The 24,777-nt window shown below is 40.4% G+C and overlaps 1 protein-coding gene across 16 annotated transcripts in view; it reads right to left on the bottom strand.

Annotated features, from left to right (window-relative positions):
- Dst (dystonin) overlaps positions 1–24,777 on the bottom strand; it is a 489,235-nt gene that overhangs the window by 109,095 nt on the left and 355,363 nt on the right. For all 16 annotated transcript variants that reach the window (XM_029570107.1, XM_029570103.1, XM_029570105.1 and 13 more), the window contains 7 exons: positions 12,251–12,374; positions 7,368–7,576; positions 6,483–6,800; positions 5,587–5,753; positions 3,655–3,811; positions 2,717–2,843; positions 402–464 (listed from right to left, as the gene is read on the bottom strand). In XM_029570107.1, coding sequence (XP_029425967.1) covers positions 402–464; positions 2,717–2,843; positions 3,655–3,811; positions 5,587–5,753; positions 6,483–6,800; positions 7,368–7,576; positions 12,251–12,374 — 1,165 coding nt within the window. The remainder of the gene's footprint in view (positions 1–401; positions 465–2,716; positions 2,844–3,654; positions 3,812–5,586; positions 5,754–6,482; positions 6,801–7,367; positions 7,577–12,250; positions 12,375–24,777) is intronic.

Below are 24,777 nucleotides of genomic sequence, written 5' to 3'. Positions count from 1 at the left end.
TATCTTGGGCTCCCTGATGAACTGTGACCTGGGAATTGTAAGCTGAATAAACCCTTTCTTCCCCAAGTTGGTATTGGTCAGAGTGTTTTTTCACAGCAATGGAGAAACAGACTAGGACAAATACCAAACTCAATAAATTAGATCAAATGTTATCTCAAGTAGCAATATTACCTCAAATTAACCAAAAAGGAAGGAAATAAAACCAAATGCCAAACTGAAACACTGGAGCTTCATCAGCTTCAGACAGACAATGCTCATAGAGTACTACATCAATATATTTATGGAGACTGTGACCATTTTCATTCAAGCTTGAAATGTCAATGTAACTACTGTCCTCTAACAGGTTTTTCTCAAAAACATCAAATTACATCAATCATGAACCAGTTAAGATGACTATTCACCTTTATTTGCCAAGAAATCCTGAGTATTTGTGTCTGCTCCTTCACCATTTAGTATTACTCCACCTGCAGAGATGAATGATGACATAATCTGAGACTGCCAAGTATGTCTACACATTAATTACAGAGGACACAAATAAAACCACATAAAGAGTAATCATTTAAAAGGGAGCCGCTTATTTTTAAAGTTGTGGCATGACTGTCTTAATCTCTACTGCTTCAGTAGATTAATAGTATATAAATGAATTGCTAATTGTTAATTCATAAATACTGTGACAAAACTGTACTGCTCAAGTTATCTCAGTGATAAAGTTACAGGAGTTCAGAAGGCACTCAGCACATACTTGAATAAAGCACAAATAACTGTCTACAGAGTATCTGCTTTACTTAAGGACTGATAATCGTCTGAGGCAGTTTCACAGTGTTATCATAGGCTTAATGAGGGCAGAATGATTTAAAAAGACAAGAAGAAATATCTTAAAAGTAAAACTTAAGCAAATGCTATTGCTAAATCCACCCATACCAACACAGAGCCCAGAGGTCACAGCGCCTGGGCCTGGGGTAGGACTCACCTGAATTTATATGCCAACTCCACTAATAAGGAGCTGGAAAAGCTAATAAAGCTGATGGGTACCATGACACCTAACTTCTAAGAGCACTGTAGAAAGAAAGTTAACCTACTGCCTAGAAAACAAACTACTCAGTGGGTTGTAACAGTTATTTCTCTTTTATTATATATAACTATAATGTATATAACTATCTGGTAATGGCACATCTTTCCTTAATCACAGCATTAAAAAAAAACCCAGATTTTCTAAGCATGTAATTGCTATCTATCAAAGTATGAAGATACTTCACATATAAGCACAACCAACAGAAACATTTAAACCTCTGAATCTTGCTTTGTCCTTAAAAAAAAAAAATCACACACAATGACATTTACTATGGAAGTGAAAACATTCTGTAGATGTTTTCAAGACTAATGCCTAAAAATCAAGCAAACAAAAAAAACCCAAAAATATAATATTTATTACAAATATAAAGGAAACAGGAGGAATGAAGATAAATGAAACAACAGAATTCCTCTTCTTAAAAAAATCCGCTTGACGTCTCAGGAAATCTGACTAGGAAAGAAAAGAGGAACCATCGTAGCATATATAATATGGGTATTCCCTGAAAAGGGATTAATAGAGTGAAATAAATGGTGGGTTGAGAAAAGCGCACCTAGACCATGGGACTCACAAGAGGGACAGCTAGAGGCCTGGTCAGATTAGATAAACCAGAGGTCACTCAGAAACACAGAACAGTGACAGGAGGCTGGCTTGCCTTCTGCCTATTCTCCAACTTACAAAAATCTTGATAAAGTAGACCATATGGAAAAACTATAGTCACATAAATTAATTTTAAAATCAACATCTATTTGTGACTCTTGTTTGGCTGGGAAGAATGGGGTCAGATGTGACTTAGACTGTGATGTGAATATGCTGGCTAACATGTTGCAGTCAAATGCTTCAGGAAAAACATAGAGCCAAAGATAGGGATAACATAGGAGAGGTCTCCTACAGAGAGGAACCCATTTCCTTGCCTCAGTTCTTTCCTAGGAGACTAGATTCATTTCTTAAGTAGTCCAATGAGAATAGAAATAGTTCAGATGGAACTTCAATACTTCTACTTAATCAAAGTAAAAAGCAAGCAAGCTGGAATCAGATCTGTTCCCGGCCCCAGTTCTCACTTTCTTACTTTTACACAGTAATTTGTCTACATTTGCAGTGTTTAATAAAATCGAATATGAGAGATTTGAAACTGGATTAGTACTGGTATTTTTCCATAACAGTTTGTTAATGTTTCCATGTGGTATATGTGTGTATGTATGTGTGTCTGCATATGTGTGGGCATACGGTGCAGGTGTGCATGCATCTGCTTGCATGTTGAAGCCAAAAGCTGTTGTTGGGTATCTTATTTTCTGAGGCAGGTTCACCTGCTGAACCCAGAGGTCATGGATTCAGCTGGTCAAGCCAGCCAGCTTGCTCTGGGGTGTGCCCTATCTCTGCCCCCTGAGTGCTGTGGTTACAGGCGAGGCATCAGGCCTACTCATATTATGGGAGTGCTGGGGATCAAACTCTGGTCCTTGTGCAAGTGCCTTATCCACTGAACCACCTTCCCAGCCCTCCATGACAGAGTTCTATGTGCTTTTAGATGCCACTTATCTCTTTCACTTTGTATTTTTGAGATGATTTTATGCATTAATGAAAAAATATAAAAAATGAACATGAGTAGACCTGATCCTTACAGTTTGGTCGTGAAAATAAAGCACTTACCTGATTTAACTGCTGCAATGGCCTTTGCAGGGGTAGTCACCGCACTTATTAGGTTACATAGTGAAATCCCACTGTTGTTTACTTTCTGAATTTCTGATGTTTTTAAACTCCATGTTTCTTGTAATTTCTTGAAATATAAAAACACATTATTTTTCAGCTTTCTTAAAATCTTCAGAGTTGTATATCATTCTTTGACTTCTTACACATATCTTAATGCAACAATGACTGTGGGCCCAGGTGACTGTTAACACTCTTGGTGAAGGAGAGTGGGGTGAGGCCCATTCTGTGGTCTGTCCCCAGCCACAGTGGAAGCCAGGCTGCGTGCTGCCGCTACGGGACGTTCCAAAGTTACTGTAAGTCTGTAGGACTATGCTAGGTGCAGCCATGTTGTAAGATACGTAACCAGGACAATAAAAATAGACACATGGGCACAAAGAATTCCAGTTCAAGGTCAGTTTTAATTATCAAAATTTCAATGACTTTTTAAAGCTATAAGATTTTTCTATATGAAGAAAGTCTGTTATAATTAGCCATAATTTTTATGACCTAAGTCAGATGACAAAATACTTATGTTCAATTTATATAAGAGATTCAAGTAACTTCTATTTTCCAATACTGGTTAAGGCGATATATGCAAGTGGAATAAAACTTTAAAGTGAAGAAAAGTGTCTTTTACATACTACTTGGAGGAAAGGTATTAAAAAAAGAATAGAAACTAAATGGAGATTTGGTAAGGATGGAAACTTGGATATTAGGGACATTAACAATTCATCAAGACATCTTTTTTATAAAGCAAATTAATGAAAATATGATGTCCTTCTTCCATGCACTGATTTCCATAGGTCACCAAAACCTACGGGGCATACATGAGACCCAGCTCACACAAGGTCATTACAAACACAGGCAAACAGAAATCAGTATTAGGCACAATGAACCACCTTTGTTTCCTCTAGACATTTTCCTAAGTCTTCTACACCAAAGGAAGGCTGTACAATGGGAACTCGCTCTGTTGTTTCTTTTATCCATGACTTCAACGATTTAGCAAGGACTTGGAAAGCTTCCAGCTGTTCTTGACAAGAAGTTACTGCTTCTTTTCTAATGAACAAAAATCATATCACCATTTAAGCTATAAAACAAGATGTTCTAGAAGACCAATTATTAACAAGCAATTATTATTCCCAAATTTGGCTTAATATTAATAAACATCTTTGATGTGCAGTGCAACTCTCTGATACCCAGCCTAAAGGGTTTTCTGAGAGGCAAATGAAATCAGCTAAGTATTCATGGATTCCTCAAGCAAAGATCATAGATAAAGACGGGAAACAGTCCTGAACTCTGTATCCCACACGACAGTACTATTTAATGCTACATAAACTCTTAAGAGTATATAAACAGTTGTAATATTATTTGGATTCAATGAACTTTGATCTGTCCATTTTATATAGTGCTTAAGGTCATCAAGCAAAGAATCAGATAAGAAACATTCACATTACCAACATGAGGACAACATAATGCTATCTACACGACAGTTACATTAATGTATGAATAAACTGAATGCTTTAGAGATGGGATTTCAGCTTCTCCAAAGAGATGAAACCTAGTGACTGGAGAGCTTTAACAGGTGCATCTCCCCAGAAACTCAGGAAGGTCCATGGTGAACTGTGGAGGTTTCTGTATGCCTAACACATAAACTATGAGGTTTGTTATACTTGACATGTGGAAGACATGTACACACATGTGAGTGTGGAATGCTAGAGATAAGAAGGTACTTCAGCTAGACCAATGACTGTATGCATTTAAAGTTTCAGTAAACAGCCTAGTGATTACCTAAGTAATTCCTTTTGGAGTTAGAGTAAACAACCTAGATTACCTAAGAAAGTCAAGAACATGCTTTCTGTGCAATATGGATTAAATATATGGCATGATGGGAAGAATAGTTTTAAGAGCAACCAAAACAGAGCCTAGATGTTTTAGAAAGAGAATTCTAAAGAAGTAAGAAAAGTAGACAATAGAGAAATGACTATTGTTTTATCTTTTGGGGGCTCTTCCATATAAACTTCATCAAAATCAGATATATATTCTAAGGATGAGATTAGAATGCAAAGGCTCAGTCACAGGGCTTATCCCCACACAGAATTACAGGTCAAGTTTGGCTCACTGTCTTGTTTCTTCATGGATTCATGGTTCGTTTACTCTTTACAAAAGTAAACTGTAATATGAAAAGCCACCAAGAACTGTATTGAAATTATGTATTGCGTCTGAATTGAGCCTAGAAAGCAAAGACCCACACACTACTTTTGAAGGTTATTTCTGTCTCTGCAAATAGGAAGGTGATATTTGCCAAAGAAATCAGAGAATACAGTGAGTTTCAATCATTTTCAAAGATGCATCACCACCACCAATGTGTTACATAGTGCTTTCCACTTTACCCAAGAAACAATCCATTTCCCTCCAAAAAAATAGCTTCATTTTTCTGGGGAAGATTTTGCTTGTTAGAGATGGTCTCACTATAGCTCAGGCTAGCCTTAAGTTCTCTGTGATCCTCCTCAGCATCCTCAGTCTATTTAATTTTTATAAAGTAAAAAATTATCATGGTGGCGCACGCCTTTAATCCCAGCACCTGGGAGGCAGACGTAGGCAGATCTCTGTGAGTTCCAGGTCAGCTTGGTTTACATAGCGAGTTCCAGGCCAGCTGGAGCTATAGAGAGACCCTGTCTCAAAAAGACCAAAAAAAATTTATCAAAATACATAAGCAGCAGTCTTAGACTTCAGCTTTGGGGAGCTTTCTCATTTATATATTCATGTAACTAAAAGTAACTTACCTAATTAGTATCAAGTGGAATGAAATACCTTTTAAAAGAGTTGCTTACTTTTCTTTGATAGTATCCTCCATTTCTTTGAATTTCTTTGACAAATTATTTGTTTTTTCAAACACCAGAGCCTTATCCCCTGGTAAGCCATGGCTCGATATCTCCTTCAGAAGACTGTGCAAAGCTTCAAGATCTTTCTTGTGTTCTAAGAATTTAGTAGTCGATTCCTACAAAGCATTTACACTGGTCAATATAAATGTTGCTAGATCTTCAATTCACATTCCATCCAGAGGTATGTATAGAACCAGAACAGCTCTATTCAGAACTGCACAGAGCAGATCTACTTCAGGTGAGCCTGCCAAACTACTATAAACATGCAGCCAGGATGCTTGAAAGACAGCACAGTAAACTTTACATTTTAAAATGCACTCTATTTCTTTTTTTTTTAACAATTAAAAAAATTACTTATTATTTTTATTTTATGTGTATGCATGTATTGCCTGCATGTAGGTAAGTGCACCCATGTGGTACAATGTCCATGGAGGTCAGAAGAGGAAGAGAGAACTCCCTGGGACTGGTGTTACGGACAGTTGTTAACTGCCATGTGGGTGCTGGGATTCGAACCCAGGTCTTCTGCAAGAACAATCAGTGTTCCTAACTGTTGAGACGTCTCTCCAGCCCCCATGCACTCTGTATTTCTTGCTTTGCTGTGGTTTTGGCATGTAGGATGAGATTTATAACATCTATGATCTATGTGATAAATGGTTTCTATTCAATAGGCAAACACTTCAAGGGGAAGATAGGGCTTGAGATTATTTTGAAGGAGAAAGTAAGTATTTCTGAATCCATAATGGATTAAAATGATAACTAGTAAATATAATTCTGCCAATAAATACATGTGCTTATCTTAATTATGAGGCTACCTGCTTACACTATGATCCCCGAGGAAGCCATACCTGCACATGTTGAGACAGCTCTGTAACATCTTTTCCTGGCATATCTACCTCAGTGAGAGCCTGTGCTTGTGTCTCTAAAAACATCTGGAGCTTTTCAGAGAGGCTCTCAAACTGCTCTACTTTGGCTTTTAGCTCCACCATCTTGGCGAGCTTCTCTTTATGTTTATCACTCGCTTCAGAAAACCGAGCAGACAGGTCCTTCATTTTAGCTTGCAGCGAGGAAGCAGTGGATGGGTCTGTTGTCTCCATAAATGTCTTCACTTTTTCATTCATGGCATTGATGCTGCTCTGACGACCTGTAATATCCTGTTCCAACATCTGAAATAAAGCAATTATTGTATGTACTTTCGAATGATGTTTACAAATCATGTCACAGAGTCTGAAAAATTATTCTTCACAGCAACATATGCTTGAACAACCTGTGACTAAGAAGGTTAACAGTTGGAACTCAGTGACATGTTTGAGTTGTCCCTTAAGAAAGCCCATCCTGGGGGTGTGAACAGTAGGCTGGCCACTTGAAAAATGCAGGAGGCTGCTGCTGGGATCTAATGCAGTATGGGGATTAGCCATGGTCTTGGTTTTGAAAGACTTAGCAATAAGACTGATCTGCTGAACCCCACGTACAGCTGCCTGAGGCAATGATACACAACAGGAGGCTCAGTGCAGGCTTACACCCTCCAGACAGAATAATGAAAAGTATATGAAGCTCTTCCTGAGCTCCATCACTAAAACACCCTTTCCACAGTGGAGTTTGTGCAAGTCCTACTGTCCACACTCTTCTATTCAGAAGCATCTCTGTTGCGACATCTTTAAGTCTATCTGCTCTAGAAGATACAGAACTTTCAACTGCAAGTGGAATTCTTTTCTTTTAAAGATGTTACTCACAATGTTTCTGCTGATGAGATCCTCAAGGGCTGCAGAGTTTAAGGGCACCTGACCTTGTTCTCTGAGTGAGCTTTCCACAGTTCCCATCCAGGCCAGCATCTCATCCAAGCCGTCCTGCACACTCAGTGAGCGGGTCAGTGTCATCTGCAGCTTCTCATTCCGTTCACCCATAGACTTGGACAGATCATCATATCGCCCAACAATGTCATCTACTCCAAACAGAGGGGAATGTTAACAACAAAGTTCTGTTTGCCTTATTCTTTTTCAAGAGCACCCCATGATGGACAATAAAGTTTCCATACAAAAAAGGAAAATGAAAAAAAAAAAGAATTTAAATGATGAACTGATAACAAATAATCAGATCACCTAAAACTTAAGAGCCGGGCGTGGTGGCACACATCTGTGGTCCCGAGTACTCGGGAGGCAGAGGTAGGCAGAGCCCTGTGAGTTCAAGGCCAGCTTGATCTACTTAGTGAGTTCAGAACAGCTGGGGCTACAGGGAGGCCCTGTCTCAAAAAGGCCAAAAAAACAAAACACAACAAAACAAAACAGAAAAAAAAAAGACAGAAAGAAAGAAAGAAAAAAGGAAGGAAAGAGAAAGAAAGAAAGTCAAGTGAAAATAAAATAAAAAATAAATTAATATGCCTATCACTATACTTTGAGACACATAAACACCTGAACTGTTCCAGAGAGATGAAAGCACAGCCTGAACAGTGAGTGCTGATCTCAGGGCTGGAGAGATGGCTCAGCAGTTAGGAGCACTGGCTGCTCTTGCAGAGGACCCAGGTTTGAGTCCCAGCACCTACATGGCAGCTAACAACCATCTATAACTCCAGCTCAGGGGACCTGACACCCTTTTCTGACCTCTGTGGGCACTGCACAACATGGGTGCACCTACCTATATGTAGGCATTACACTCGTACACATAAAATAAAAATAAAAAAAAATGCTGGATTTCAATCTGACACAATACTTACTGATAACTATTTGGGAGAAAAAGTAACAACCATAAAAAACTACTCCCAAGAGACAATATTCTGTCATATACATGTTCATGCTAAGCCTTTGTCATCCTTCATAACCAAAGAAAATTCAAACACACGAAAATAGAAATATGTAAATGCACTAAGAAAACAGGGTTATCTGTGAAAATCCACTTACAGCTAAGATTATGAGTCTAAAATATAATCAAACAATTTAATAGCAGACAAAAAGGAAAAACAAATTCAACAGCCTTTTTAATATGATATAAACTTTACTTTCAATTCTAAGGATTTAAGATGGAAAAAAAAAAAAAAAAAAAAAAAAAAAAGCCCTTCCAGCCTCGTTTTCACTAGAATACAAAGCTCTACTTTTTTTTTAACATCTGACATTCTACATTGTAGACTAATGACAGGTCAAAGAACAATGGCTTTTAATTTCTGTCTCTCTCTGGAAAACAATTTTTAGTTAATTAATTAATTAATTAATTAATTGTCTTTTTTGAGACAGGGTCTCCCTGTAGCTCCAGCTGTCCTGGAACGCACTATATAGACCAGGCTGGCTTTGAACTCACAGAGATCTGCCTGCTTCTGCCTCCTGAGTGCTGGGATTAAAGGCGTGCGCCACCACGCCCAGCTTATTATTATTTTTTATGTGTCAGGCAATGCCTGCAGAGGACAGAAGAGACTGTTGGATCCCCTGGAACTGGAGTTATGGACAGTTGTTAGCTGCCATGTGGGTGCTGGGATTCAAATCCCAGTCTTCTGCAAGAACAGTCAGTGTTCTTAACCGCTGAGCCATCTCTCCAGCCCAAAACAATTTGTTTTTAATTACAATTTTTTTGTCATTTATTATACAAAGTCTCAAAAATCATTACAGTTATTTCTTAATGGTTTAATCTAACATACTATAGAGCAAGTCACTAGAAGGTCTAAGTCTGTAAATGAACTACATATAACAAAACAGTATTTCTTTTAAATTGTTGTAATGTCACATCATGAGAAAATAGCTTAACAAATCTTCACTGAATTGGGAGGTTAAACTGAGACAATCACACTCCTGTTGTTAGGATACAATGAAGCCCATGAGAGTGCTGAGTGGAGAGAGGGATAACATTTAGAGCACATTAAGACATTGCAAGCAGAGGAATCAAGTGTGAACTTCAAGTATAACCCTAATTAAAAGTCTCAAGAATAGTCACTGCAGTTTGCAATTGGCAGTTGAGCTGTTCATGAAGTGGGCCAGGCCTACACATCAGCAAAGATGAGTGGCATCAGTTACCTGTTTAGCCACATGACCTCCCAAGCCAAATCCATCTTCATATAGTTAATACACTGTGGGTGCTACTGTTTGTTACAGATTGAATGTCTGTGTCCCCTGATCCCCCACATGCATGTGCTTAAGTCTAACATGTAAATGGTGGTATCTGGAAGTAAGGCCTTTGAAAGCCCCCCACCGCCCTATATATTGTTTGATCACAGTTCCTTACATAAACTTCTAACCCCTTGTAATTTTCAGAGCAATAAAAAGTGAACAAATTATCTTTTGATATTTGGCCTGTCTCTGGTCCATAACATAGAGGTCCTAAGTACCTTTGGAACTCCAGGGTGATAGAACCACTTCTAATGAAGTGACTCTTGTCATGCTCCTGGATGGAATCGGGATGGTGCCAGTTGTCACAAGAATGATCATGTAACTAAGATATCTGGAACTTTCATTCTCACCCTCTGACCTATAGGGAGGCAGAAGGGCTAAAGGCCAAGTTAATACCAATGGCCAATGACATAACTGACCATGCCTACATGAGGAAGCCTTTGTAGAAATGTCAAAGGACTGGGTACATGAACCGTCTGAAGAGTGGAACACATGGAGGTTCCTGGAGGGTTGAGTGTCCACAGGCAGCACAGAAGCTCTGCATCCCTTCTTCTCATGCCTCACCCTGCCCATCTTTTCCACTGGCTGCTCATCTGTACCCTTTGTGATAACCTTCTAATAGTTAGGTGGATATAAGTAAAGTGTTTCCCTGAGTATTTCAGCTAATTAGGTGACTCAAAGGAGGTCATGGGAACCTCAATTTATTCTTAGTTCATAAGTACAGTTCACATTCTGAGAACTGTGATTGGCACCTGAAGTGTGGTATCTGGGTACAGAGTATCAGAACTGCAGTGAATTATAGGGCACCTTGTCCACTGGTATATGGGGAAATTGCTCCCATATCTGGTCACATATGAGTTCTGTGCTGTGTTGAGATCTATGAGCAGAAGAAACACTTAGGCATTTTCTATCAGTCAGCGGAGTTACTAGGCCATAGATCAACCCTTATGAATGTGATTCTTTCCCTTATAAGAAAGTCAGGACTGTTCTCGCTCTCTCTCTCACCATTCTCTACCAGGTAAGAAGGTGACCATCTGTGTCAGGAAGAAGGATTTTGCCAGAACATAACTATGCTGATCGTAGACTTCCAGCCTCACGAACTATGAGAAACTAATAGTTATCACTTAGGTCATCCAGTCTGGTATTTTTGTTATAGCAATATGAACTAAGATTCCATTTGCTCTATGACTAGTCAAAAATACTGTTACTGAAATGCTGGATTTCAGTGACTAAAATTTAGGAAAAGGTGCAAAACAAAATTTACCATATAAATACAAAGATTGTTATAGTAAGATTTTCAATATAAGATTTTAAAATGTTGGGTGTGGTAGTGCAAACCTGTAATCCCAGCACTTAGGAAGTAGAGGCTGGTGGATAGTAAGTTTAAGGCTATTCTGGGTAATACAGCGAGAACTTGTCTCAAATAATAAAATCAGCAAACAAACAAAAACATAAATTTTAAAAAGTGATTTGTTTTCTTAGAAGCCAAAAAGACCTCCGACACTCATCTCTGTCTTCTTAATACAGTTTCACATATTTCTGGGAAATGACTCCAGATAGAAATTTTTTTTTTGGTCTTTTTGAGACAGGGTCTCCCTGTAGCCCCAGCTGTCCTGGAACTCACCATGTAGACCAAGCTGGCCTCGAACTCACAGAGATCTGCCTACCAGATAGAAATTTTAAAGCCTTAATGTAACATATAGAATTTAAACAAGTACAAGAAAAATTATGAACATTTAACGCAAGAAAGCTAGGCATGGTGGCTCATGCCTGAAATCCAGCATTCAGGTTGCTAAGGCAGGAGTACTGCCTTGCATTCAAGACCAGCCTGGACTACGCAGTGAGTCTTAGGCCAGCCTGGGCTGTAGAGCAAGACCCTGTCTTATAAAGACAAACAAACATGACTCCCAAATTTAAAAAATAGGGAAAATATTGAAATGCCTCTTCAATAACATAAATATAATTAAGACAGTCTTTCTCTTCAAATCTCTGGGCCCAAGTCCCTACAGCAGTGGTCGTCAATGTGGGTTTATAAGATAAAGTATTGAAAGAAAAGAACAAAATGTTAGAGCTACCATTCATATGTTCTTCATGCATCTTACAACTCTATATTTGTGTTTTATATTATACACTATGTGATAATAGATGAAAATGCACATACAAGTTATAAATACACATGTATTGAAATTCTCTACTGATCAGGGCACATGAACAAAAAACTCTGTATGTCTATAAGAATGAAAAGATTTACTTTCTACAAAATGCCTTTTTTTCTCTTCATACAAAATTTCTACTCAGATTTTAATTCATGTTGTTTGGGGTAAACATGCTTACCACCATCTGTTGTGGGAATTTCTTATTTCACACATACATATATGTAAGAGCTCCCAGATTCAGCAGCACCATTTTACACAGAAAAAATCACACAGGCTGCAATCTACCTCTGTGAACATCTTCCTCATATCTATTAGAATACATTTATTTAAACTTTTCCCGAGAGGCAAGAAACAGAAGAATGTGCATCTTACCAAGCGTCTTCTGGATCTCATTCTTGGCTGGAAGCAAAGATCCTCTGGCATCTAAAAGCACCTCTGCTGTTTTTTTCAGCTTCTCTACAGCAACCTGCTGACTTGATATCTGCCCTTGCAGAGCCTGTGGGATTAAGTGCTTTTCAATTATACTCAGAAGGACTAATAGATTCACAAAAAGGAAAAACAAGATAAAATGGACAGAATGAACTATCTACCATAGACACCTTTATCATCACAAACGTATCCTGGAGTTCTGGAAATAAAGCAGCAATTAGCCAACCTGGATCGTGCGAAATCAGTCTTGAAATATACTACAGAGTAAATGTAACAGTCTTCCTATTAACTGACTTCATAACTGTTACTGTATATTCTCCCATAATTTCTACTTTGATGCCTTGTGCAACACCCCCAGTACCACTCTCAGACCCCAACAACAACTCAAGAAATAAAAACAAAAGAATCTGTGGACTATTTCTGATTCTATGTGCTTGACTTAATACTGAGTCACATTTATTTGTTTAATTTGATAAAAGTTACTGAACATCTAAAAAATTTTAAAACGTTGTTACAGTCTCTGAAAAATAAAATCAACATGATGCTTACAGGAAGTGATGCATTCCAGAGGTCAGAAAAAAGTGTCAGTAGAAGTTGAAAGAGTTGGGGGGCGGGGCACTGTACTGGAGATGCTGAAAGAGTGTAGGGGGGTGAGGACCATTGTACCGGTGATGCTGGAAGAGTGAGGTGGGGTGAAGACCATTGTACTGGTGATGCTGATGGGCCCTGAAGATAGTGCACAGTGGAGAAAATTTCCCCACAGAACAAATAGAAGGGACACAGATGAGGCAGAAAAGGTCACAGGAGACAGAAACGCCTCGTCTAGTTTGAGAATGTCTGTGTGTGATCAATAGAAATGGGGCTGAAATAACCTCAGTTGTTAGGCTAAGGGCTTGACATTTTGTCTAGTAGCAACAAAGAATTACTGAAGGCTTTGAATAAGGTGTTGAGTAAGGACAGGTCCTATAGGAAGGATAAACTCATATCAATACAGGAAAAATACAGTGGGAAAGAAATGAAGTGATAAATGGAAAGCCCAGCTGGGAGTAGCTTAAGCAGTAACAAAGCAGATTTCTTCAGGACTGAGGCCAGCTCCTCCACTCAGGCTCCCTCGACTAGTAAGGACAGTAAGTTATAGGGATGGGGAGTTCCAAGGACTTGTTCACAGTATCCAAGGCCAGGATGTCTAATACAGAGCTGCTTATTACAAGTAATTTTTAAACTGAAATCAAATAAAGTAAAAAATGTAATTCCTCCCACACACTATCCATCAGTCACTATGGCTATGCTGTTGGACAGAGCACATGCCAGAACACGCCCATCATCACAAAACGATCTATGAGCCAGCACCACAAAAGATGTCAGGAACAAAGGAAGACAAGAGGAAGAAATACACTTAGGGCTTTGGGGCTTAGGTAACTACTAGAATTTATATACTCAAGTGACAGTAAATTTGAGTACAGAAGACCTTGCTTTAAGGTTCATTTAAATGCTTTTAGAACATGATACAGAAAGAAATAACCAAGCTGGTAATGGAGGAGACTCCATACCCAAGTGAAACTACCCGTAAGAACTGTAAGTCAAGGGGGCTGGAGAGATTAACAGCACTAGCTGCTCTTGCAGAGGACCTGGATTCAGTTCCCAGCATCCTCATAGCAGTTAACAATCATCCATAACGCCAGTTGTAGGGGAGTCTGACACCCTCCTATGGCCTCTGCAAGCATTGCATGACATGGGTGCACTTACATAAATGCAAACAATACACTCCTACACATAGTACTACTACTACTACTAATAGAACTGTGAATCAAGATACAGAGGAAATTGCTGCAGATCAGAGCACAGCATCACAGAGAAGGCAAGTAGAAAAACTCATGCCAGATGTTTACATTTATGTGATGATGAGGGGAGAAATAACTAATGTGGTCAAGAAGGTGAAAACAGGCCCAGAGGAACTCCATACCCAAAGGTTAAAGAGGGAGAAACTGTAAAGTGTTAACTGTGCCAGCTGACTCACAGAGGAAATGTAAGCCAAGACTAACAAGTCCTTGGATTTTCAGCTTAGAGGTCTCTACAGATCACTAGGTGAGCACAGTTCCACACACCCTGGGAAGGAGAAAAGAGTCTGGGCCAAAGAAAAGTGCCCTAGAAGTTGGACCCTGCAATTTCTAACTCCCCAGATGGATTTCTGCCCAAGTAGGCTGCCTAGTCACAGGCCCCACAACTGGCTTTAACTTCACAGAAGTACCTGAACTTTATTTACAATGCAGCATTCAGATTCCAAAGACTTACACGCCTGGGAGTTGGTCCAGTGGATAAAATGCTCTCTGTAAGCATGAGAGCTGGAGTTTAGACCCCCAAAACCCACATAGAAGCTGGGTGGGTGTGGTGGCCCTCTCGTAATCTCAAGAGTTTGGGAGGCCAAAGCAAGGGATCCTCAGGGCAAGCTGGCTAGGTGGACTAGCTGAACTGATAAGCTCTGGGTTCATCCAGAGACTCTGCCTTAGTAAAGTGGAGAACAACTGAGAAAGACACAAAACATCAACCTTTGACCTCTAAATACACACACGTGTACTCCTACACATATGAGCATCATGCATCCTATTTAAACACATACCACATATACATACATATACATGCAAGATAAAAAGAAAAGCACACATCCAACTTCTGATAAATGTATCCCTGGCTATGGGCCCAGACTTCTAAAAGCTTGAATGTTTCATCTAAGCGGAGATAGTAATCTTAAATCTAGAACAGTGAAATCTAAACTCATCTCATTTCTTATACTTGCTTCTTCTTGGGCTTACATCTGATTTCCTAGGTCTTAAATATAAGGATCCCAATAGTTTTTATAATCTCTCAATCCTTTTCTACATGTAAAAGTCAACCAACAAGCCCTGTTTATTATTTTCCAGTTAATAATTTTATTTTAAATATTTTTATTATATGGTATGAGTGTCTGGTCAGCATGTATGTGTACCACATGTGTGCAATGCCCAGGGAGGCCAGAAGAGGGTGTCAGATTATCTGGAACTGGAGCGACTGATGGTTAGCCACCATGCGGGTACTAGGAACCAAATCCAGGTCCTCTGCAAGAGCTGTCAGTGCTGTTAACCTCTGAACCATATCTCCAGCCCCACTGTCTCTCATCATCTTCAGCCTGGCTCTTTTTTAGCCTCTAAACCCATCTGAGAAACCTTTGTAACACTCCAAAAGCTGTGTTCAGTACTCCCCCTAGGAGACCCTGTGAATATTATTCAACCATCTTTTTTTTTAAAAAATAAAATTATCCTTTTTGCCAACTAGGGTCCATCCTATTCAGCTATTTTTCATAGCTTGCTCAATGCTTAGGCAGATAGCTGGCCTTGATGAAAGTTTCTATGTAAACAGGCAATAAATGAAGGTATCAAGAGTAATACCGAAATGTGATGGCTAATCCTGGGTGTCAACTTGACTGGATCTGGGATTAACTGAAATGAGAGATATCTTCTTGACTGGATCATCTGAAGCTGGAAGACACACCCTAAATCTGGGTGCTACCTTCTGATGGCAGCCCCTATAAAAGTCCACGGCAGAGGAGAACGCCTGGCTTCTTGCTGCTTGCCTTCTCTCTTGCTGGTGAGTTCGTCTTGCTGCTGTAGACTGAAGACTAGCTGATCTCTTGGAATTCATCAGACCTTCAGCACCAGATTGGGACTACTGAGACATCTACCCTCGTGGACTGAGCGACTATGCATTCTCAGCCTCTCCAGTGTGGCACAGCCATTGTTGGACTACTCAGATTCTATCCTGTGACCTAAGCTGATAAATCTCTATACATTTATATATTCATTCTACCGGTTCCGTTTCCTTGGAGAACCCTGACTAATACAGATTGTGGTACCAGGAGTGGTTAGAGAGAAACAAAATTGAAAGGATGAATTTCTTTAATGGGCTTGTTGGCATTTGGAGCAGGCTCTCCAACTCAGTCTTCACGTAGCATGGAGAGCACTGAAAATCCGTGGTGTAGACTATTTGAAACAATTATGGAGATAGACGCATTTGAATTTCCTAATTCACCTCTTGTGAAGAGCAAGACATTTAGTGACTCTACAGATAAAACATTTGACAATTTGTGGAAAAATAGGAAAAATAAGAAAAATAATGATGCTTCTACCAGCTCTGGATAAAGTGATGAAGATAAACAATGAGCTTAATGATAAAATTGACAAGCTCCAGATTTAAATCAACAGTTTAAAAGTTTCCAAGTGTGCCCTGGAAGAGAATCTTCTCTCCAGCAGCCAGAGAGCTAAAGCTGCATAAAATCAAGCTGGAGCCCTTATTATACCTTTGGCTGACCTACAATGCAAATTTAATTCCCAGCCTCGAAGGGTGTCAGCCGTAAAGGTGAGGGCATTGGTAGGGAAAGACTGGAATCCTGACACTTGGGATGGAGATGTGTGGGAGAACCCTGAGGAATTTGATTCACCTGATGAACTAATCTCCCCACACTCAGCAGACCCACCCTGCCCGCCCTTGCCTGAGGCAACTAATCCCACTGAGGAAGCTAATCTCATTCAGCAAGACAAAGCTGATGTTCCTGAGGGCCCAGTTATTGTTGCCTTCTAGACCTATAACCAGACTCAAAGCTAAGCAGGTCCCTAGAGGAGAGATAGAAAGTGTGGTCCATGAGGAGGTGCGCTACACCACTAAAGAACTTAGTGAATTTGCAAATTCATTCAAGCAGAAGCCTAACAAATATGTCTGGGAATGAATGGATTTTAAGGGTATGGGATAATGGTGGAAGGAACATAAAACTGGATCAGGCTGAGTTTATTGACATGGGCTTCCTGACCAGAGATTCTAGGTTTAATATGTAAGCTGGTGCAGTTAAAAAGGGTGTTAAAAGTTTATTTGCTTGGTTGGCTGAGGTATTTATCAAAAGATGGCCTTACTGACAGTGAGCTGGAGATACCTGATATCCCTTGGCTTAGTGTTGATGAAGGGATTGTAAAGCTCAGGCAAACTGGTATGCTCAAGTGGATTCGCAGTGCAATGCCAAATCCTCCACAATGGGAGGGCCCAGAGGACATGTCTTTTACTGATGTTATAAGATGGAAAGTACTGAGAGACACCAGGACATTTGAAGAGCTTTGTTTTCGCTCTTTTCCTTATGCCAAATCTTACAGTTGGAGATGCTGCTTCTCAACTGCTTAACTTAAATGTAAATATAATAGGTGTAACAGGACCTTGGAGTAGGTGGCAGTATTGAATTACCAAAGACAAGGTGAGCGTACTTATCATAATGGGCGGCAAAGGCAAATCAATATCTACAATGGCATGACTCGAATGGACCACAGGGTGGTACTGGCTAATCAATCATGGTGTTTCCAGGGACCACATACATAAGAAGCCTACTAAGTTTTTATTTGACCTGTATAAGCAGAAAAGCTCAAGACAAATGGCAGGAAGTCAGTATTGGATTATAGCAATAGAGAATCTTGCTCAGTCAACCAATTTCTAGACTTGAGACACTTTATAGACCCAGAACCCCTTGAATGAAGGGAAGGCCAGGTGCCCTTGAGGAAAGACCTTATTACAGTACCAAAGACTTATGCTGTTCACCTCTCACCCATCCTTCCCCAGAGGGACCTGTGGCCTTTTACTAGAGTAACTGTACATTGGGAGAAAAGAAATAATCAGACTTTCTGCAGCCTATTGGATACTGGTTCTGAGTTGACACTGATTCCAGGAGACCCTAAAAAGCATTGTGGCTCTCCAGTTAAAGTAGGGGCATATGGAGGTCAGGTGATAAATAGAGTTTTGGCTGAAGTCAGATTGACAGTGGGTCCAGTGGGTCCCTGAACTCATCCTCTGGTTATTTCCCCAGTACCAAAATGTATAATTGGGATAGATATACTTAGGAATTGGCAGAATCCCCACATTGGTTCCCTGACTGTGGAGTGAGGGCTATTATGGTTGGAAAGGCCAAATGGAAACCACTGGAATTGCCTCTGCCAGGGAAAATAGTGAACCAAAACCAGTATCGCATCCCTGGAGGGATTGCAGAAATTAGTGCTACCATCAAGGATTTGAAAGATCCAGGGGTGGTGATTCCCACCACATCTCCCTTTAACTCTCCTATTTGGCCTATGTAGAAGACAGATGGGTCATGGAGAACGATAGTCGACTATTGAAAATTTAATCAAGTAGTGACTCCAATTGCAGCTACTGTACCAGATGTGGTTTCTAAACTCAAGCAGATTAATATGTCTCCTGGTACCGGGTATGCAGCTATTGATTTGGCAAATGCTTTCTTCTTGATACCAGTTCACAAGGACCACCAGAAGCAATTTGCTTTCAGCTGGCAAGGCCAACAGTATACCTTTACTGTCCTGCCTCAAGGGTATATTAACTCTCCAGCACTGTGCCATAACTTGGTTCAAAGGATCTTGATTGTCTGACTCTTCCACAAAATATCACACTGGTCCACTACATTGATGATGTTATGCTGACTGGATCCAGTGAGCAGGAGGTAGCAGACAGTCTGAACTTGTTGGTAAAGCATATGCGAATGAGAGGATAGGAAATAAATCGAACCAAAATTCAAGGGCCTTCTACCTCGGTGAAATTTCTAGGAGTTGAGTGGTGTGGAGCATGCAGAGACATTCCTTCTAAGGTGAAGAATAAGTTGTTGTATTTGGCCCCTCCCTCCACTAAGAAAGAAGCACAATGCTTGGTGGGCCTGTTTGGATTCTGGAGGCAGCACATTCCTTATCTGGGTGTGTTACTACGACCCATATATCAAGTGACTCAGAAGGCAGCTACCTTTGAGTGGGGCCTGGAACAGGAAAGGGCCCTTCAACAGGTCCAGGCTGCTGTACAAGCTGCTCTGCCCCTTGGGCCATATGATCCAGCAGACCTGATGGGGAAGGAAAGTCTTCACAGTGGGCAGAACTTCGGGCAGTGCACATGGTCGTGCATTTTGCTTGGAAGGAGAAATGGCCAGAAGTGAGATTATATACTGATTCATGGGCTGTAGCCAATGGTTAGGCTGGATGGTCAGGGACTTGGAAGGAGCATGACTGGAAAATTGGTGAGAAAGACATTTTGGGAAGAAGTATGTGGATAGATCTCTCCAAATGGACAAAGGATGTGAACATACTTGTGTCTCATGTAAATGCTCATCAAAAGGTGGCTTCAGCAGAAGATGAGTTCAATAATCAAGTAGATCAGATGACCCACTCTGTGCATTGTCAGTCTCTTTCTTCAGCTATCCCTGTCATTGCTCAATGGGCCCATGAACAAAGTGGCCATGGTGGAAGAGATGGAGGTTATGCATGGGCTCGACAGCCTGGACTCCCACTCATGAAAGTTGACCTGGCTACAGCTGCTGCTGAGTGCCGGATCTGCCAACAGCAGAGACCAACACTGAACGCCTGATATGGCACTATTCCTCATGGAGATCAGCCTGTGACCTGGTGGCAGGTTGACTACATTGGACCACTTTCATCTTGGAGGGGACAGCGTTTTGTCCTTACAGGAATAGACACTTATTCTGGTTATGGATTTGCCTTTCCCTGGCTACAGCTGCTGCTGAGTGCCGGATCTGCCAACAGCAGAGACCAACACTGAACGCCTGATATGGCACTATTCCTCATGGAGATCAGCCTGTGACCTGGTGGCAGGTTGACTACATTGGACCACTTTCATCTTGGAGGGGACAGCGTTTTGTCCTTACAGGAATAGACACTTATTCTGGTTATGGATTTGCCTTTCCTGTAATGCTTCTGCCAAAACTACCATCCAGGGACTTACAGAATGTCTTATCCACCATCATGGTATTCCGCACAGCATCGCTTCTGACCAGGGAACTCACTTCCCAGCCAAAGAAGTGCAACAGTGGACCCATGGTCATGGAATCCACTGGTTTTACCATGATCCCCACCATCCTGAAGCAGCTGGCTTGATAGAACGATGGAATGGCCTCTTAAAGACACAGTTACAACACCAATTAGGTGGCAATAGCCTGGAGGCTGGGGCAGGGTCCTCCAGAAGGGAGTGTATGCTTTGAATCAGCATCCAAAATATGGTACAGTTTCTCCTATAGCCAAGATTCACAGGTCCAGGAATCAAGGCATGGAAGTTGGAATGATTCCACTCACTGTCACCCCTGGTGACCCACTACAAAAATTTTTGCTTCTTGTACCCTCGACTTTGCACTCTACTGGCTTAGATGTTTTGGTTCCAAAGGAGGGAGTGCTTCTGCCAGGAGAGACAACAAACATTCCATTGAACTGGAAGCTAAGACTTCCCTCTGGATACTTTGGGCTTCTGATGCCCTTAAGTCAGCATGCTGAGAAAGGAATAAGAGTATTTGGAGGGGTGACTGACCCAGACTACCAGGGGGAAACTGGACTGGTTCTTCACAATGGAGGTAATGAAGATTATATCTGGAAGGCAGAAGATTCCTTAAGGCAACTTTTGGGGTTACCATGTCCTGTGTTTAAGGTCAATGGGAAACTGCAACGACCCAATCCAGACAGGACAACAAATGGCCCAGACCCTTCAGGGATAAAAGTATGGGTCACTGCTCCAGGGAAAGAGCCAAGACCTGAAGAGGTGCTTGCTGATGGTGGAGGAAATACAGAATGGGTGGTAGACAAAGGTAGTTACAAATACCAACTTGAGCCACGTGACCAGTTGCAGAAATGTGGATTGTAACTGACATGAGCATTTTTGTCCTATTTGGTTAAGAATAGGCTTGTGCATATTTGTTAAGCAGATACTTGAGTTATTCTTTTTTGAATGTGTAATTGAGATAAGTGTTAAGTGGTTAAGTGTTATGAACCTATATGATTATATTGGGTTATGAGACACTAAAGGACTAAGCATTCCTCGAAGACCTTATCACCTACTCTAAAATATATAATGCATTGGTCATTGTAAGATGGGATAATTATATCATGTTAGGTGAAATTATGACCTCAACATTGTTTTCATTTGAAAATTAAGCATCATAACAGAGAGGGATGCTGTTGGGTGTCAAGTTGACAAGGGGTGGACTTGTGATGTCTAATCCTGAGTGTCAACTTGACTGGATCTGGGATTAACTGGAATGAGAGAGATCTTCTTGATTGGATCATCTGAAACTGGAAGACAAACCCTAAATCTGGGTGTTACTTTCTGATGGCAGCCCCTATAAAAAGCCAAGGCAGAGGAGAATGCCAGGCTTCTTGCTGCTTGCCTTCTCTCTTGCTGGTGAGTTTGTCTTGCTGCTGTAGACTGAAGACTAGCTGATCTTTTGGAATTCATCAGACTTCAGCACCAGATTGGGACTACTGAGACATCCAGCCTTGTGGACTGAGCGACTACCGGATTCTCAGCCTCTCCAGTGTGGCACAGCCATTGTTGGACTACTCGGACTCTATCCTGTGAGCTAAGCTGATAAATCTCTATACATATATATTCATTCTACTGGTCCTGTTTCTTTGTAGAACCCTAACTAATACACCAAATAAACCTTTTCTATTTCAACTTTATTTGTATTAAAAATAAATGCTTAAAGCTAATGGTAACTTTCCTTAACTAATTGTTAAAATCCAAGAAACTATGACGCTGCATAGGCAGCACACACAGAATGGCCCAACAGCCAGCAGGGGATCTGTGTCCTGAACATCCATCCTACAGATGCTTCATACTCCAGTGACTTTACATCAGAGAGGTTCAGTTAGTGATAGATGAAATAAATCCTTTAGGGTATAAACCTTGGCTACAGACTGAGGTACAGGTGAAAGACAGCTTATTACATTATAATAGATGAAATAAACTTAAAGGTATCCCCGAGTCCATTTTCCTTCCTTTAGAATACGAATTTCCTGAAAACAGAGGATATGTTTTATCATATTTGTATCTTTACAAAAACCTAACAATAGGTCCAGTACACAATGTTTACTGAATGAATAAATGTATATAAAAGTTAGCATGGTCTTATAAAAATCTACTGTTCTAGGACTGGAGAGATGGTCCAGTGGTTAAGAGCACTGGCTGCTCTTACATAAGACCAGGGCTTGGTTCCCAGCATCTATATGGTGGCTAACAACCATCCATAATTCCCAGCATCTATATGGTGGCTAACAACCATCCATAATTCTAGTTCCAGGGGATCCAATGCTCTCTTATGGCCTCTACAGGCATTGCACACACACAGTGCACTTAAATGAACTCAGGCAAAACACTCATACACATACAAACTAAATAAACACAGTATTAAAAAATTCTGTATCAAACATGTCTCTGGTTACAACCTTAAAACTTAGAAATGTATTATAAAACAAATATTCTCTTCTCTATAAAACATCCCATGTCTTGTTCTTTATAATTATATCCAAGAGGGTTGATAGTTGCAACTACATCAGGTTAGAACTGGATATAGTAATACTTCATATTATTACTTGGGAACAAAACTGGAAAATTGTTCACAAGTGGCCTTATTGTTGAGGCGATCTCAGTGAAACTGAAGGGGAGAAGCCTGGTTATAGGAAATACTACAACTCTGACCTTGGTCTCCTTGGCAGTACCAGGAAAAGGGCAGTCTCTACAGCTACAGGCACTTACTCAGTACATGAAATTTTTCTGACTTTGCATCATCCTGGAGACCACTATAAGTCTCAAAGGTCTGCATCAACGGTCAAGGTGACTGAGTCCCACAGCTGGTTCCAAATCCAGTTCTCTCCCCTGGTCTCAGACGCCTGTGTTCTGTGCCTCATATGGGGCTAAAATCTCGTTTTACCTTAGAATTTCCTTTAAGGAAATTTATTATAGCCCAATGATATCAGATGGTCAGCAACAAAGCTAACAGATTTTTTAATTATGCTAACAATATGCCACTGGATACTATATTCCAAATGAACTAACTGGAAATTCATTTATGATATAATAAATACAGGTACAAGGACATATGTTTATCTAGAAAAGACTGACTTTTTGGTAATAGTCTTATGTGTTTATGTTACTGAAAGAAAAAAATTGAGATAGGGTCTCACTCTACAGTCTAAACTGATCTAACTATGTAGCAGGTTGAGTGGCCAAAATTCCCAGAAATCCTCCCACCTTGGCCTCCCTGGTGACAGGATTAGATGTGTGTGCCACCACTCCCAGTTCCACTCCCAGCTTAGCAACTGTCCAATGTTGTTACTAAAACAGAAAAATAAGACTGTCTACTCTTCCTAGGAGTTTATGCTTACTACATACAAAGACACCAGCAATAACCTTAATTGAACATTTAATTGTTTAACATTATACTGGGGCTGAAGCAGAAGCCTTCCTCTGAAATACCACAGTGCTTTTTGTATTTCTTTGACAGTCGTTGCATTAGGAATCTTCTGCAGCACTTACAAACAAGTTAGGTCTTCTGTTCTAAAATTAGTCCCTGCAGCAATTTAATTAGAAAGCTAGAGTTCTTTCAGGGCTTCCTTCCCCTGGTTTTGCTCTAGTTATGTAATAATTTTCTATCGGCTGCAATGCATTTATACAGATCTAACCTGAAAACTTTATTTTCTTATAATTTAAATATTTACCTTTCTAATTAAATGTTGCAAGCCAATCTTAATTATTTTAAACTACCAGCACTTCTTGGCAAAATAATGGCCTTAAGAGTCACCGTATCTCCTTTGCCCTCACCACATATGCTGTCATTGAATACCCAGTCAAGAGAAGCTAAACTGTTACAACAGGTCTCTTTTCAGACTTGTGGAAGACAGGAAGAAAATGGAATCAAATAAATGGAAAACAGAGCTGAAAGTGTATAAGGGAGGCAGGCAGCTGAATCAGGTTGGGGACGCTGGCCTGGCCCAGGACACCTTCCTGTTGCCCACTAGAGGGCACTGTAAATGCTCCAGCCCGGAAAGAGACAGTGCCTATCTGTGCTGCACCCTAGCCAGGTAGGGACTGGTGCCAGAGAGGGACTGACAACTTGTCAGACCACCTTCCTTGAGACTTGAAGCCAAGATAAGGACGGACCAATGATGGGCAAGGCCACACCTGACCAGGGCTGCTGAGCTATGCACCCCTCTTGCCCTCCACTTAAACCTCAAGCCAAAACCCCAAAGATGGGATTCTGTTTCTCTTCCCAATGTGACACATTGAATGAATCCTTTTTTTGTGATTTTCACCATCCTTTAATTGGCCTATTGAGGATGAGTGGCCAAGCCTAGGTTCTTAGGGATGCCAGGGCCCAGCTGACCCTAGCAATTCCAATAGCATACCCACTTGCAACAAGAAACTATGTAGTAGAGATCAATGAAACTTTCTAGCTCAACTCACACTGAATAAGAATTGACTATTTAAAAAATTATCTACTTTAGAATTGTAAAATATACTTTGGATTTTAAAAAATAAAATAGAGACTAGCTTTGCCATTGTTTGCCAGACTGAGAGTTTGGGAGTCATGTGATTATGACATCAAGCTTGCATTTCTGAAAGACTTT

Source organism: Nannospalax galili, unplaced genomic scaffold, assembly GCF_000622305.1.
Source record: "Nannospalax galili isolate Female #2095 unplaced genomic scaffold, S.galili_v1.0 scaffold582, whole genome shotgun sequence".
Taxonomy (NCBI): Eukaryota; Metazoa; Chordata; class Mammalia; order Rodentia; family Spalacidae; genus Nannospalax; species Nannospalax galili.
Note: the sequence above shows the minus strand (reverse complement) of the source record. Positions and strands in the feature narration are given on the sequence as shown.